Here is a 16,559-nt window from a genome sequence, read left to right as displayed (position 1 = left end):
TACTTTAGCTTTTACAATTACTATTGCAAGATTCTTCATAACTTGAGACAAAAATTCATAATTAATCGAAATCAAGAAAATCAAGAAATCACAATTATGGTCACAAATGCACCAATAATTCATCATTTAGTCATTTTAATTTTCAAAGAAAAAATCTCGAGGTTTACATTCATGATCAAACCCATATCAATACCTAGATGAATCTAGGCTGATACACATCTAAGTATCATAAATTCCACATATAACATGCTACACACAAGAGAATGCATGATTCAAAGTTGGATAATCTGAAACTCCAAATCACATACCTTTATGATGTAGTTTTATATAGTCAATTAGAAAATCAATGCAAAACTCACTCATAAACTTAAATGATGGTTCGAAACTATGAACTTGAATTAAGATTTAGATTCACGTGACTCAAATATAAATCTAAACTCATTTGATATATATTTTTTATACCTTTTTCGCAAGAATCTATCAAAAACTTTATACCGAATGACTTCCTCCAATATATGTGAACCACCAAGACCATATCCATCTAAAAGAAAGGGCGTGTGGAAGGAAACAAGATGAGATAGAAAAATAGAGAGGGGGTAGAAAACCTCTCATTTTATAGTTTCTACATGGGTTTCCTAAGCCAATACTAAAACTCCTCTACTTTATTTTTATGTGAATTTATGAAATCCTAAGTTAATTTGGACTCCTACATGAAATAGGAAACAAACAAACCCATTAGAAACTAGAACTCTTAATAGAATTACTAAACTAACTAATTTGTTTGACTTTTGATTAAAGTAGGGAAAGTAGGAAGGGCCCCACATGGGGGGCATCACACCCTATGGATCCAATTACTTAATTGAATCAAACTTTATCCAACTTAATTTTCCAAATTACATTCAAATTAAATTCATATCCAAATTCAATTAAATCTCAGATTCAAATTCACATTAAACTCAAATCCAAATTAAATTGCAACTCAAATTTAAATTCAGATTCAATCCAAATTCAAATTAATGTGATATTCAAATTCAAATTGACATTAAAATTCAATTCTAATTCAACCTAAATTTGAGATATAAAATTCATCTTTATCTATTAAACAACTATAAAAAATTCATAGGTATTATAACCATAACTTGAAAAGCAGATAAATCTATCTAACATTTATTGAAATTCAAAGTGTAGTTCGGTACAAAATTCATTTACTTTGTGATAAATTAAAAAATGACACCAAGAACTTTTTTGGTTAGAATGTCATCTAACATTCCTTTTTTTCTCAAATTTGAGTTAGAGGTACTTAGTGCTTTTAAGATAAACCACAGTCACAAATATCACCGATATTTTGAAAATATCATGATATTAAAACTTTTAAATAGAAAAGCATTATTAAAGATAAAATATCGTGATATTTTCAAAATATTGAACATTTATATTTGCTATCGCAATAAAACAACAATTAATTTTTTAAAACTGTTAGTGTAGGGGTATTTGAGGATAAATGAAATCAATGAAGATGGTTGATTTACAATTTTGAGAGGCGGTGACAGAGAAATGAAGCACCAAAAAAATGCAAATTTTAAGGTGAGTAACTTACAAAAAGCTACGCAATTATTAGCTATTTAGAAAAAAAGCACCCAATCGTTTGAGTTCTCACATTCAATTGCCTACTTCATTTGAATGTATTTCAAATATTTTATTGCAAAATTATATTTTTTAATCATTTTTTTTAAAACAACTCATCTTAAGATATTTTGCTTCACAAATCAATAACGAGGAATTTTAACAGCTTTGTTGCACTAAACAGAAGTCAACAAAATGATCTTAGGATTAAGTGCGTCTCTCAAACATAACACAAATATGAGGTGACTCTTCTTAAATTGCTTCTTTTAAGATTGTGTAAGTTACCAAATGGTCCATCAGCATTTCTTCAATTTCCACCACCTCCTCACGAATTTCAAGTTTCTTTTTCATGGAAAGTTGAAAAGCTAAGGGCGTTTGCTGCATATTGCACTTACTTTTTGTTTAATAGATTCTGGGCCTACAAACAAATTTTAGAATGAAAGGACTCTTTCTGTCATTTGAAGAAGTGGGGGATCACTAAGAAGAAAGGAAGAAGGTGCCGTGATCTTCTCAATTTTCTCTTGTGCTGAATCAGGGAAATACGCTTTTCTCTCTCTTGGGACACGCTTTGTGGGTGAACGGCCGATAAGGAAGGGGGATGCTGTCCTGCTGTTGGAATTCACACCATATTGCTTTCCATTTTCTACCATAATTTCTAGTGGAAGTGGGGGAAGGTTAAAAGGACAGAGGAAGGAGGTGGTGTTTCTTTTGTGTGACTATCTTGGTTGAGAGAGACAGAGAGAGAGAGAGATGTCATTGACTGGAGTGAGAATGTCTGAGGAGGTTTGGCTGACGTGCCTCACCCATGCGTTGTCTACAGAGACAGAGGAGGTCATGGGTCTTCTTCTTGGCGACATCCAGGCATGACCCTCCTTTTGTTTTCTCTACCATCTTCTCAATTCGTTGTTGGTGTCTTCCGTATCGACCGAGTTATTATTAATATTCTTTTCATTTGCTAATGTTGGTATTCGTTGATTGAGGATGTTTCTTAGCGTTGAAACAAATGGGAGGGGCAGGAACTCTTCTGAGCAGATTTTTGAGTAGTTTGTGTGTGTGTTTGTTTGTTATGGCTTGCATGTTCCAATTGCTAATTATACTTAATTGGTCAAGTGGGTCTCTCTGAGTTGCTCTCTTTTTGAGAATATACTCTCTTAGCTCTTCTTTCTAAATGCAAACCATCCTATTTTTTTCCCTTTTGTTTGGGTCATTAAGAATGAGATTGAAGAACTGGTTTCTCTCGGTTATGGGCATTCTGCAAATAGTTTTGTTGGCCGAGTTATTTTTGTTGTTTAATTGGATGATGGAATTGGGTTAGGGTAGAGATCCTATGAATAGTTCCTAGTGGAATTCATGATTTGAGTGGAGTGGTGGTGACTTGGATAACGTGCACCTTTTCCTGATGATAATGGGTAATATTGCAGTATACCAGAAATGGTAGCGCTACGGCTCTTATATGGGGAGCTTCACCACAGCCACGATCTGATCGTCGGAAAGATAGAGTGGAGACCAATCCTGAGCAGTTGGCGGCCGCATCAGCTCAGGCTGAAATATCCATTATAGATTGACGATAATTTGTTTTTATTGCTTCATTTGATTTTTCATTCCCACGTCGATACAATTTGAGGGTTTTGCCTTAATTTATAAGCACAGAATGTCACTGGAAACAGGAAAAACAACACGCGTAATTGGATGGTACCACTCACATCCTCATATTACAGTTCTTCCATCCCATGTTGGTAAGCCATGACTTGCTAGGCATTCTGTCATTTCCCATTTTTTATCAGCTACTTTCCTTTGTTTCTAAGTTATACTTGTTATACATTTCATTTCAATTTTACCTAAAGCAAATTTTTGGTGGATATACTGAAAGTGATGGATAGGTTTCAAGCATTACCTTGAGAAAGGTACCTTATTTGTGGGGTATGGTTTTATTTCATTGATATAATATTATTATTATTATTATTATTTTCTTGTCTAAAAAATTTGCCTCAAAAAGGATATATTATTATTTTTCCTTTACTGATCAAGAACAGTTACTACCATGCCATAGGCTGGCTGTGCACTCAGGGCACTTTCGGTTGGATCATTCTGATTTACTTTTTCATTTGAATGAGAAAGTGAATCTGATTTGTATAAGCAGCCAATGTGAGAAAGTGAATCTCATTTGCCTTTGCAAATGAGTCACTTTCTAATTTGCTTGAGATTCAAATCACATGAGACCCCATGTGATTCTGAATCTCAAGCAAATTAGAAAGTGATTCTGAATCATGTTTTTTGAAAGGAGCAGCCGAACGTACCCTCAATGTAATAATCTTTCTCATGGACTTTTTTTTTCCTTCTTATAGGTTCTTATCATGCTCATAGGGGATATTCACCATGACACATGCTTTTCTCTTTTCCACTAGTCTCTTTGTATTACTGAACTAAAGACAATAAATACTTTTGTATTAAATAATATTGAGTGGAACCTGACATACATTAATCACAGCAATTTTTCAGTGACATGCATCCTTGATCTTCATGCTCTGACCTGTTAAGGTGTCTTAGACTGGCTTCCACCATATAAATAAATTTCAGTCATTGTCAAAGTTTTATTCCTTGCATACATATTGACATGTACTTCATAATCTGCTTTATATTATGCAATGCATGGACACTTTGACTGGCTTGTGGTTTCAAAATTTATGGCATAAGATTCTTGACATTGCTTGGATTAGAAGCTATGTCACATGGACACTTCACTTAGCATGTGTATCCCGTAGCGACACGACAAAACACTCGGACACTTCACAGACACGATACGACACTTCATCGACATAGTCACACCAGTTTTACACAGTCAACATTGTGTCATTAATTTATCTATTTTCTTTTATGATCTTATTTACTTCATATTCACTTGAGTTATTTTTCTTTTAAAATTTGCCATCAATTACATTACATTTCAATTTCAGCTTAGTTTCATTATTTGATGTTCCTAAATGTAGTGATTTAAGTATTGTTTTATACACACATACACACATCTATGTATTGTATGGCTGTGTCCCCGTGTCGTAATCTTTGAAAATTATCATATCGAATTAAGTATATTTACATTGTGTCCTGCTCCTGCATCTGTATCCATGTGACATAGATTAGAAGCTGATTTAATTGTATTGGAGTTTTCCTATTCAAGCCTAATTCAAAATCTTTCTTCTGGCAACTGAAGGACCAGTCCACATTTAGTCCGATCACAGTCAGAAAGTTCGGCTCATATGTCAATATCTAATTGTGCAATTATGTTTGTTAATATATATATATATATATATATATATATATATATATATATATGCATTTGCTGTAAACCGAAATACCCATCTAGGGTATTTCGGTCTTTTATTGTAATAGGCGTCAGCCCATTAGGGGCTGACAATCTTGTACTTTTATTTTTATCTTTTAATTTTATTTTTATTTTGTACTTTTGTTTTTCGGTTTTTGTGTTTTTGGGGCAGCTCCAATATAGCTGTTGGAGCTGCTCCCAACAGTCAGCCCAACAGTCATATTGGGGCTGCTCCCTAGTGGTCCATTTGTATTATAAATAGGCCCTTTGTGACCTTGTATTTTCAACTCATTTTTGAGTGACTCTATGCAATAACAAATTTGTTAGACCCTTGTATGAGTGGTTTGATGATTCAATCCATTTCATTACATGGTATCAGAGCTTTGGTGGTCCAAAAGCAATTTTTAGAGAAAAGTTTGTGACAATATCAAGAGGAGGATCGTGAGCTTAGCGGATACAACAAATCGTGGATTGTTGCATCGGAAAGCATGCCACATCTCAAGAAAGTTTTGTATTACTTTTTGTTGACGTCGACTCCCATAGAGACGCTAAAACAAAAGATCTTATTCATATTAGGGTTAATCTCTTCTTAAATAGAGATTAACCGTGAGCACCAAATTACAAAAAGACCCACACAAAATAGATAATAATACGAAAACCCCAAAAGACCCTTATAAACACGTTTCAACACTCCCCCTCAAGCTGGAGCATAGATATCAATCATGCTCAGCTTGTCACAGCAATGAGAGAAACTAGGTCTCGCCAGAGCCTTGGTGAAGACATCAGCTACTTGATCTTCGGAAGATATATGATGTGTGCAAATATAACCAGCCTGAACCAAGTCACGTACATAGTGACAGTCAACTTCAATATGTTTAGTCCTTTCATGAAAAACTGGGTTGTTGGCAATATATGTAGCAACCCTATTGTCACACACCATCAATATAGGTAGGGATACTTTCACCTGAAGGTCGGTCAAAACTGATTTTACTCACATAATTTCAGATGCGGTCTGAGCCATAACTCGGTATTCCGATTCAGCACTCGACCTGGCTACAACAGTTTGTTTCTTACTCCTCCAGGTAATGAGATTTCCTCCCACAAAAACACAAAATCCAGTTGTTGACTTTCTATCTTCAATAGACCCCACATAATCTGCGTCAGATGACTTTAAGTACTTGAGAACCATCATAGTTTTATCCCAGTGAACTTTGGTAGGTTTATCCATGAATTGACTGATTTTACTAAACGGCTAATGAAATGTCAGGTCTAGTAACAGTCACATATAACAACTTACCCACCAAGGATCTAAAACTGACACTATCCACATATTCAGACTTCTCATCGAACATATGAATTTTGGATTCCATCGGAATGCTGGCTGGCTGGCTTCGCTCCTAGCATTCCAGTCTCTTTTAATAAATCCAAAACATACTTTCTTTGCGACAAAACTAAGCCCTCTTTGTTTCTTGCCACCTTGATACCTAGAAAATATCGGAGGGGATCAAGATCTTTAGTAACAAAATGTTTCTGAAGATGATCCTTTGTTGCAGAAATATCTTGGGCACTGCTCCCTGTCAATATGATGTCATCGACATATACCACCATAACAACAATTCCGGCCTTAATTTTCTTGATAAACAAGGAGTGGTCGGAGGCTGATCTGACAAAGCCAAAAACTGACATTACCTCAAATAATTTATGAAACCATGCTCGAGGGATCTGCTTCAGGCCATAAATAGCCTTCTTCAACCTGCACACCTTCTGACACTTCCCTGAACCTCAAACCCTGTGGGTTGTTGCATATAGACTGTTTCGTGCAAATCCCCGTACAAAAAGGTATTCTTGACATCCAACTGAAATAAGGGCCATCCATAGTGCACAACAACAGAAAGAACGAGACGAATAGTGCCAAGTTGAGCAACTGGGGAAAAAGTTTCAAAGAAGTCAACACCATAAGTTTAAGTATAGCCTTCTGCAACCAACCGGGCTTTGTACCGTTCAATTGACCCATCCGAGTTATATTTAATGGTATATACCCATTTCAGCCAACAATATCTGCATCAGCAGGAGGATCAACCAAGTCTCAAGTGCCCCAAGAGCAAAGGGCATCCATCTCATCCCGCATAACCTGCATCCATTTGGGGTCGAATAGAGCTTGACTGTGATGGAGCGGAACAGAGGAGGCAGACAGAGCCGAAATAAAATTCTTCATAAATGCTCCAAGATTAACTTCTGAAACAAACTGAGAAATGGGATGAAGGGTACACTGTCTCTTTCCCTTGCGCAGAGCAATAGGAAGATCATCATCAAGAGCAGAAACTTCAGTATGCTCAGGGATACTTACCTCAGGAGAAGGGGATAATGGGGGCACGGAGGTAGGTGGTAACCTGTGAGTGTATACTATCGGAGGGTCTCGATAGCGAGACACACCAAAGGATGGAGCCACGGACTGTGGAGGAAACGACTCTAACGAAAAAGGAGGAATCGACAGAGGAAGGATGTCGCTATGGCTCTCTTGTAACCTTGGAGTAGTACTCAAAAAATATGGAATAGACTCAAACAAGGTAATGTCCGCATTGAGATACTCTTTATGGGATGTAGGGTCATAGCAACGATATCCTTTTTGATTCTTAGGATACCCAAGAAAAACACATTTAATAGACTGCGAAGCAAGTTTATCTCGATTAGGACCCAGCTTATGCACAAAACACACACATCCAAAAACTTTAAGGGGGATAGGAAAAAGAGGAACCTCTGGATGAAGAATTTGAATTGGGATATGGTCTTCTACAAAACTTGAAGGCATGCGATTTATGAGAAAGTCGATAGTCAAAACCGCATCGCCCCAGTATGATGCAGGCATATTGGATTGAATAATTCGGCATCGAGCAACATTGAAGATTTGTCTATGTTTCCTCTCAGCCACACCATTTTGCTGGGATGTATGGAGACATGTAAATTGAGGTTGAATCCCATTAGCAGAATATAATTGAAGTCTTTGTATTTGAACTTAAGAGCATTATCAGTGCGAACAATTTTAACATACGTCAAATTGAGTCTTTATTTCAGCAATTAAAGATTTAAGAATAACAAGGACTTGAGACCGATCTTTTAACAGGAACACCAATGATAACCTTGAGAAATCATCAACAATAACCAAATAATAACGACACTGAGACCTACTAGGAATCCTACTCGGACCCCATACATCGTACCTGTACCCGAAACCGACACAGGTGGGTAGGTAGAGAATACCTAGGGGCGCGAGACAACTCTCTCTAAGGAACTCAGCAAAATAGCCCCGTAACTTCGGGAGAAGGGGTGCCTCCTCACAAAGGGGGTTGTAGTGACCAGGCCCGGGCGACTGTTTACCAAAAACATAAGTCTTCGCAAAGTCGTATGGACATGAAGAAGATCAAACAATCTTTGACTCGACGGACTCTGACTAGAGGAAAAAGAGCTTCAACAATGTTTTCCCAATTGACATGTTTCACATTGAAAAGAAACTGAAGGAAGTATATGAGGAATGACACGACGAAGTTTTGGCACTAGAAGGTGACCCAGACGATGATGCCACAACAAAGGACTTGAGGATGATGTAACAACAGAATAGACCGAACCCACTGGTTGATGTAGATAATACACACCACCTTCTTCATAGCCGCCCACCAATCCTCTTCCTTGTCAGCAAGTCCTGAAAAGTGCAACACATAGGATCAAAAATCACCCTACAATTCAGCTCTTTTGTCATTCGACTGACAGATAATAAATTCTGTGGAAAAGAAGGAGCATGAAGAACATTTGACAATTGAAGAGTAGGGGAAATAAACATGTTTCTTTGCCCTACAATTGGGGAAGAACTGCCATCAGCAAGAACTATCCTTTTATGATCAGACATAGGTTTTAAACTTAAAAAATTACACGAATTTCCACACAAGTGTCTAGATGCTTCTGAATCAATGATCCACCTACCACCTTGGCCAGATAGGCCATCACCTGCCGAGCATGCAACCTCAGCGATCGGAGAATTTGAAGTAGATGGGCGTAAGGCTAGAAGCTCGTCATATTCAGCCCTGCTAAGAGTTACAAATCATTGGAATAATTTGCATATGGTTTGACCACTTGAGCTAAGGGAGCAACTTTGGCCGTTGAAGGAGGCTTGCCATGTTTGTCAAAGCATCTATCTTCTAAATGACCAGATCGGCCACAGAAGGAGCACTGCAACTTGCCTCTGCCTCCAGTACCATGACCACGACCTCTTCCTCTGAAATTTGTAACAGTTCCTCGATCACGACCAAATGAAACAGATAAAGCAAAGGATTGGGCTTTCGACTGAAAATTAGGAAGAGACATAGCCAGCCTGCTCAGGCGATTATATGCATCAGCAAGAGTAGGAACGTCTGTTCCTGTCAACATCAGGACTTTAGCCACCGAGTACTCTGAAGATAGTCCAGTAAGAAAGCGAGTCACCATGGTCTGACCCTGGTGAAACTTTTGTTTGTTGCAGCACAAAGGTCTATGCGCATTCAGCCTCTCGAACACAACCTTAACAGATGCATAGTATTGAGCCAAAGTTTGATCCCCTTGCTGCAGTTGATATATTTCCTGTTATACCTGAAGAATACGACTCACATTAGTTTCTTGTGGGTATGTATCCCTCAAGTTATCCCACGTCTGTTTGGCTGAAGAATAATATATGAGACCATCGGCAATATGCGGCTGCACACTGTTCATAATCCAGGACATAACGATATCGTTGTCCTCTTCCCACGTTGCATATATTCCAGATTTTTCTATTGGTTCAGACTCCAACAAAATATGCTTCCTGCGATGACCAAAGACGGACATCATAAATGTTCGTGACCATCTTGCATAATTGGTCTCATCTAATTTTACTGACGTTCCATACGAAAAGGGATTTGCGAAGGCTTTATAGTCTATCGAAGCGTCTGTTTTCTGCTCCCCTTTTTGTGAATCAGTCATTACGATCAATAGTTATAAAGATCATAGCAGTCAAGTGACCTTCACACAATCTGATATTCAAACTTTAGATCAGATGCACTAATAAGGCTCGATAGAACAAATTGGGCAGTCACAACTTTCAGCAATCACGTCCAAGCCGTTCTAAAAAAAAAACTCATCTACAACACAAACCTACCTGTCCACATGACTTGATCCAACACCTGACGTGATCTTAGATTTCAGATCAGCCAAAAAAAAAACTCGACTGCTATTCGATCTAGGGCAACCTTCACTTTTTTTTCGACATCAACACCAATGGTTAGACCTAATCCAGATTTCTGTCACGACACCATACCTGTTTTAATGGTGTTGCAGCTGACAAAAACCTAGCATCAGGTCTGACCCTTCTGTAACCGACGTCCTCCTCCCAAAGGAAGCAGATCTAATCGATGATGAAGAAGCTAAGGCATCTACCAGATCTGCCGCTGCTGTTGAAGAAGGAGATGAGGTGACGTCAATATGCCTCAGGCGAGAAGGACCTCACCATGCTCTGATACCATGTTGACGTCGACTCCCATAGAGACGCTAAAACAAAAGATCTTATTCATATTAGGGTTAATCTCTTCTTAAATAGAGATTAACCGTGAGCACCAAATTACAAAAAGACTCACACAAAATAGACAATAATACGAAAACCCCAAAAGACCCTTATAAACAGTCTCAACACTTTTTTTTTCTCTCTTTCTCTTCTTCTTCCCCACTCTCTCTTTCTTTACCCTTTCTCTTCGAATTGTAAAGAAATGGAGAGTGAGAGGGAGGTAATTGTCTTCATTCCCGTAGGCCTAAACGATACTAACTACGTGATGTGGGCATCCATAGTAAAACACAAAATATGGGAAAAAGGACTATGGGGTTTGGTGGACGGTACTGAAAAAGCACCTAAGCTCATTCTTACAAAAATTGAGAATGAGAAAGAGGTTGCACCTCAAGGAGAGGAAATGGGTAAAGCCGTTTCCGTCTATGAAAAAAAATAGAAAGAGTGGAGGATGGGCCATTCCAAAATAATTGGACGACTCATCAATAGTGTGGACATCAACAAATGTTCTAGCTTGGTGAAATTTGATTTCGCTAGTGATGCGTGAAAATATCTTAAACACATGTATAGTCTTAAATATATTGCACACATATGCAATGTTCAAAATAAGGTGAGAACCATGACTCAAGGAGAGATGAGCATAAGAGAATACTACAATGCACTCTCTCTTCTTTGGGATGAGTTGACTCTTCTTGAGCCAAAGTGGCATTGCTCACAAGACGTAGAACTCCGCGAAAGCCAAATTAAAACAAAACTTTTCTACCAATTTATTAACGGGCTTAGACCCGAATTTGAGGGAACCAAGTCGAATTTCCTTCATAGAGGAGGTATTCCTTCCATAGTGGAAACTCTTGAAGAATTGATTATGGAAGAGAATAGATTAAAGAAGCCTTCCGTTTTAAAAGATAAAGAATCCGTGCTTGCCATGTCAAAGCCCCAAAATCATACTAGAAGTTACAAACCTCCTCATTTTGTTAAAAATGAGAATGGAAGGAACCCCAACAACTATGAGAGATCATGAATAAAAAAAAGGTGGAAAGATAATTTGATATCATTATTACGAACTAGGACATATCAAGCCTTTTTGTCCCAAAAGAAAGAAGGATGATCATAAAAAAAGAGTTGCTTCGGTTGAAAGGAGTGAGATAGACGACTCCAACTGCATTGGTTTGCTCTCATCGGCTCAACTAATAGAGGCGCTATAACCTATGCTTAAAGCTCAAGCTCCGTCCTTTTTGGGAGCGGCAATATCTATAAGTGGTGACCATGGTAAGACCTCTTGGATCCTTAACTCCGGTGCTTCCTTTCATATGATACCAAATGAGTTCATATTGTCCGAATGTAAGTTTAACCCAAATGACTCTTATGTTTCAACTGCCGACGGAACACCTTTGAAATCAAAAGTTTTGAGATTTTTCAAATGCATCAAATCTTTCACATACCAAATATTAGAGTAGTACCAAAATTAAATTTGAATCTTTTATCAGTTTCTCAAATTACGAACCACGGTTGCAAATTATTATTTTCATCTAATGACTGTCTAATACAAGATCTCCAGTCTAGGAAGCCGATTGGGCGAGGCCATAGAAGTGGAGATCTCTATGTTGTGGATAATCTTGAGTTACCAAAACAACAGTTTTGTAATTTTGTAAAAAAGAAAGATATAAAAATTTAGCACAAAAGACTAGGACATCCTAGCGTGACTAAATTATACTTGTTTTTATTTTTTTAAAATTATAAAGAAAGAGATTTTGTGTGAAGATTGCATTCTTGGCAAAATGAAGTCTTTGCCCTTTGGACAAAGACATTTTATAACTAAGAACCCATTTGAGTTAATACATTCAGATGTATGGAAACCGACTCCAGTCGTATCCAAAGGAGGGCTATCATATTATGTTGTGTTTGTAGATTACTATAGTAGACATTCTTGGATATTTTTTTTAAAACAAAATCGGAAGTATTTGAGTGTTTTAAAAAATTTCATTGTTATATTAAGAATCAATTTAAAACTAATATTCAAATCTTTAGAACCGATAACGGGAGAAAATTTGTGCCAAAAGAATTTAAAAATTATCTTGACCTAAATGAGATTATTCATAAAAAATCGTGTCCATACACTCAACAAAATGGATTAGCCGAGAGGAAACATAGACACATTATTGAAACCACTAGAACACTTATTGTGTTTAGAAATGTTCTAAAAGCTTTTTGAGCCGAAGCCGCCCTTACGACAATCTATTTGATATATAGAATGCCTTTCAAAAACATTGAAAATATCTCTCCTATTGAAAAACTTTTTAAAACATCTCCCGATTATAAAAGCTTAAGGGTCTTTGGATGCAAATGCTTTGTCCTTACCAATAAGAATGACAAACTTTCTTCAAAAGCAATCCCTTGTGTTTTTTTAGGTTATGGCGAAAGCCAAAAGGGATATAGATGTTATGACATTGAAAGAGACAAATTGTATGTTTCTCGAAATGTTATTTTTCTTGAAAATGAAATTGGTTTTTGCAAAGAAAAAATTGAAGAAAATTGTGACTATTCGTTTCTTTTTGACCTTGTCAATGAACATGAAAGGTGTAAAAATATTCATGACACACATGAGAGTAGAAATGAAGACATGCATAATGTAAGTGAGACTGTGAATAGGGGTCTTAATGATATAGACCCATCTCACATTGATATACAAACCTATGCTCGACATATAGAAGATTATCCACCATGTCCTTTAGAAAAGGTATTCTCAAAACCAAGATATAGATTCGTCTAGTCTTAGAAAATCCATAAGAATTTCTAAAGCTCCCACTAGATTTATATCTTATGATTCCTTTGAACCAAGGTATAGATCATGCCTCATGGCCATACACTCATATTCAAAACCAAAATCTTATCATGAGGCTAAAAATTATCAAGAATGGATTAAAGCGATAAATGATGAATTAGAAGCCATGGAGAGTAAAAACCTCGAAAATCCAAACATTGCCTAAAAGAAGAAAGACCATAGGATATAAATGAGTCTACAAGGTAAAAACTAAATGGGACGAAACATTAGAAAGATACAAAGCTAGGTTAGTAGCCAGGAGATATAGTCAAGAATATGGAATAGACTACGACGAAACATTTGCTCCAGTTGCTCGAATGACTACTGTGAAAACTTTCTTTTCCATAGCATCAATTAAAAAATGGCTTATCTTTCAAATGGATGTAAAAAATGCGTTTTTGAATGGTAATTTGGATGAGGAAGTTTACATCGATCCTCTGTCAGGCTTGGAATTAGTACATGAAAAAACTCTTTGGTTGCGCAAAGCCTTGTATGGCTTAAAACAAGCTCCCAAAGCTTGGTATGATAGATTCAGTAATGTAATGAAGAAGCTTAATTTTAAATCTTGTTTTACTAGCACTGCGTTGTTTGTTAAGTCTTCCAATGCAAGGATGATGATCTTATTACTTTACGTAGATGATATGATAATTGCATGAGGTGATAGGTAGGGAGTTGATCATATCAAAGATGTGCTTAAAACCAACTTTGATATGACAAATCTTTGTTTTTATGATATTTTCTTGGAAATGAAGCGGCTTACTCACTTCATGTTATTTGTCATTGGTGGCTTTTGAAGTTCATTCAGCAAAAATGTTATGTTATGATGTTTTGCAGCAAGGTGTGCTAATGAAGCTGTAAATGTATTAACTAAATGAGAAATTTGAATGTTTGTAGGAGCAGTTTGGCCAAATACTGACTTCTTAATCTTGATTTGGGTAGACTTCTTTGTCACATTGTTTTTCTTCCTCGTAACTTGATCTGCTGTTTCTGAGTCACCTCGCCACTCGCTTCTCTCATTTTTTAAAATTTGTCCTTTTTGACTTTCAAAGAAGAAAAACAATATTGTACAAGGGAAGATCTTGATGCTAATGGTTGTGTTATGAGCTCAGGAAATCTTTAGCAACATGATAATGTTGTGCTAACGTATATGATCCATTATTTTTTCATGATACCAAGCTAAGGCATTTAATAACTTTTGAGATATTTTAGCAGTTTCATATCTTATGAGAAATTTTAGATCTCCAACAACTTTTGATGTCTAGAAGATCTTCCTCTTAATGTAGTTATTTCTTGTGTAAACTCTAGATTATGTTTGTCTTTGGAAGTGCGTGTGCATTGTACACTTCAAGCTGTTTGTTTCTTGACTCTCTCTTTCCTCTCTTCCCCCCAACAACCCCCCACCCTCTTTTCTTTGCAACAAAGGTTTATCTTGGTACTCGTGCAGTTTAAGCTACATTTGTTCTGAAAGCATTTGAAAAAGGTGAATAGTGTTTCGGGTCTGGATCCTGTACCAGACCCGAATTCACTCATGCATTAGTCCAGACTCCAGACCCGAGTTCATTCTTGTATAAGTGTATAAGCCTGTTTTTTTATTTGTATCCGGGTTCGGATATTACACCAGACCCGACCCGACCCACTGTGTACACTTAAGTGTATTAATAAAGGCATTAGGTCACGATTTCTGTAATGAAGAAATCGTGACAGCCGCAATCGATTTTTTGCTTTCTCTCTCTCTCCCTCTTCTCTTTCTCAATGCAGGTACAGATGAAAAACTTTCATGGTATCAGAGCGTAGATCCCCTAAAGGCTGAAAAGGAATTTCGGTTGCTTCGACGATCTGAAAATTCAAGGTTCTTCGTTCCTCTCTTACTCCCCTTCCTTGTCTACCTTTTCTTTTCCCCCCTTTTCTGAAGTCCCCCGCGTTCTCACATCTCGCGTGGGACTACCTCTGTCAATCTGTGATTCACGTGAAATCCATTCACGAGAACCTAGATCGTGAAAAAGGGGGCTACATGATTCCAAGTGTATAGATTCACGTGAAAGGGATTCCAGGTGAACCGATTCACGTGAACCCATTCACGAGAATCACTATTATCTGTTGTTCGATCATCTTTTGCTTGTTGCCCTATCTTTCAAAATCTTTATCTACATATTCGAATGCTACAGTTTGCAGTTTTCCCATGATTTCATATTCGAATGCTACAGTTTTCAGTTTTCCCATGATTTCTCATTGCTTCGCTGTGCAATCTATCCTTTGACTACTCGTTTCTACGTTTGTCAAAAAGGGAGAGGTATATATATTTAACGTGTGAAGTTTTTTTTTTTTTCACACGTCGTTGAATATCAGTTTTCACAAGTTGAACATCAGTTCCTGCATCCTCTGATTCTATCAATTTACGACCCTCTGTTCAAAAAAAAGGGGGGGGGGAGGGGATTAAATTTTTTTCGTTTGACTCGTGGATACTCCTGTTGATTCTTATTCTCAATGGATCCTTATTACACTCAATCAAACCTTTCTTCAAGTTTTCTCAACCAGCTTGTTTCTGAAAAGTTAAACACTTCAAATTTCTTGATTTGGAAGAGACAAATTATTCCTTTCATAAGGAGTCAAGGTCTCTTAGGTCACCTGGATGGAACCATTTCAGTTCCACCAGAATTTGTCCCGAGAGAAGAAAAAGATGATAAAGGGGGCGAGTTCAATCGTGTATGTCAAAAATGTTGAATTTCTTAATTGGGAAACGGAAGACCAATCAATTGTTGCATACATCACATCAACTTTGTCTCAAGAGATTCTCGTTGCCATTCCTGACAACTGTACAACGCTACAACTCTGGGAACGACTGGTTCAAACGTATTCACAGGTTTCTCAAGCAAGGGTTGTTTTTCTGAAAAGGGAATTTCAGTTGCTAAGAAAAGATTCTATGACCATCATGGAATATTTGAACAAGATAAAGATCATCACAGACCAGCTTGCAGTTATAGGGTGTGCCGTTAGTGATAATGACATGGTGCAACAAACTCTGAGTGGATTGGGATCTGACTACAATATGATAGTTACTTCACTATTGTGCCTTCCTGTTCTTCCTACCTTCGATGAGCTACGAGCCAAATTGATCCAGTATGAAATGACTTTGAAGGGATTCTCTGAAGAAAGTCATAATCATCCAAATACTCAAGAAGTTTTGACCACATGAGTGGCTTATGGTAGAGGACGGGGACGAGGAGGACAAGGGCGAA

The 16,559-nt window shown here is 37.2% G+C and overlaps 1 protein-coding gene across 2 annotated transcripts in view; it reads left to right on the top strand.

Annotated features, from left to right (window-relative positions):
- Positions 1-2,193: 2,193 nt before the first annotated feature.
- The window catches only part of LOC149829922 (uncharacterized), a 67,044-nt gene continuing 52,678 nt past the window's right edge, over positions 2,194-16,559 (top strand). Inside the window, exons 1-3 of one of the 2 annotated variants that reach the window (XM_090016166.1) lie at positions 2,194-2,484; positions 3,045-3,170; positions 3,272-3,359. In XM_090016166.1, the coding sequence (XP_089872292.1) occupies positions 2,374-2,484; positions 3,045-3,170; positions 3,272-3,359 (325 nt within the window). In that variant the 5' untranslated portion in view covers positions 2,194-2,373. Of the gene's footprint in view, positions 2,485-3,044; positions 3,171-3,252; positions 3,360-16,559 lie in introns of those variants that run through there. The other variant, XM_090016165.1, reaches the window with a different exon arrangement.

The sequence above is a fragment of the Nuphar pumila genome, chromosome 8 (assembly GCF_984573655.1).
Source record: "Nuphar pumila chromosome 8, dmNupPumi1.hap1.1, whole genome shotgun sequence".
Classification (NCBI taxonomy): Eukaryota; Viridiplantae; Streptophyta; class Magnoliopsida; order Nymphaeales; family Nymphaeaceae; genus Nuphar; species Nuphar pumila.
Note: the sequence above shows the minus strand (reverse complement) of the source record. Positions and strands in the feature narration are given on the sequence as shown.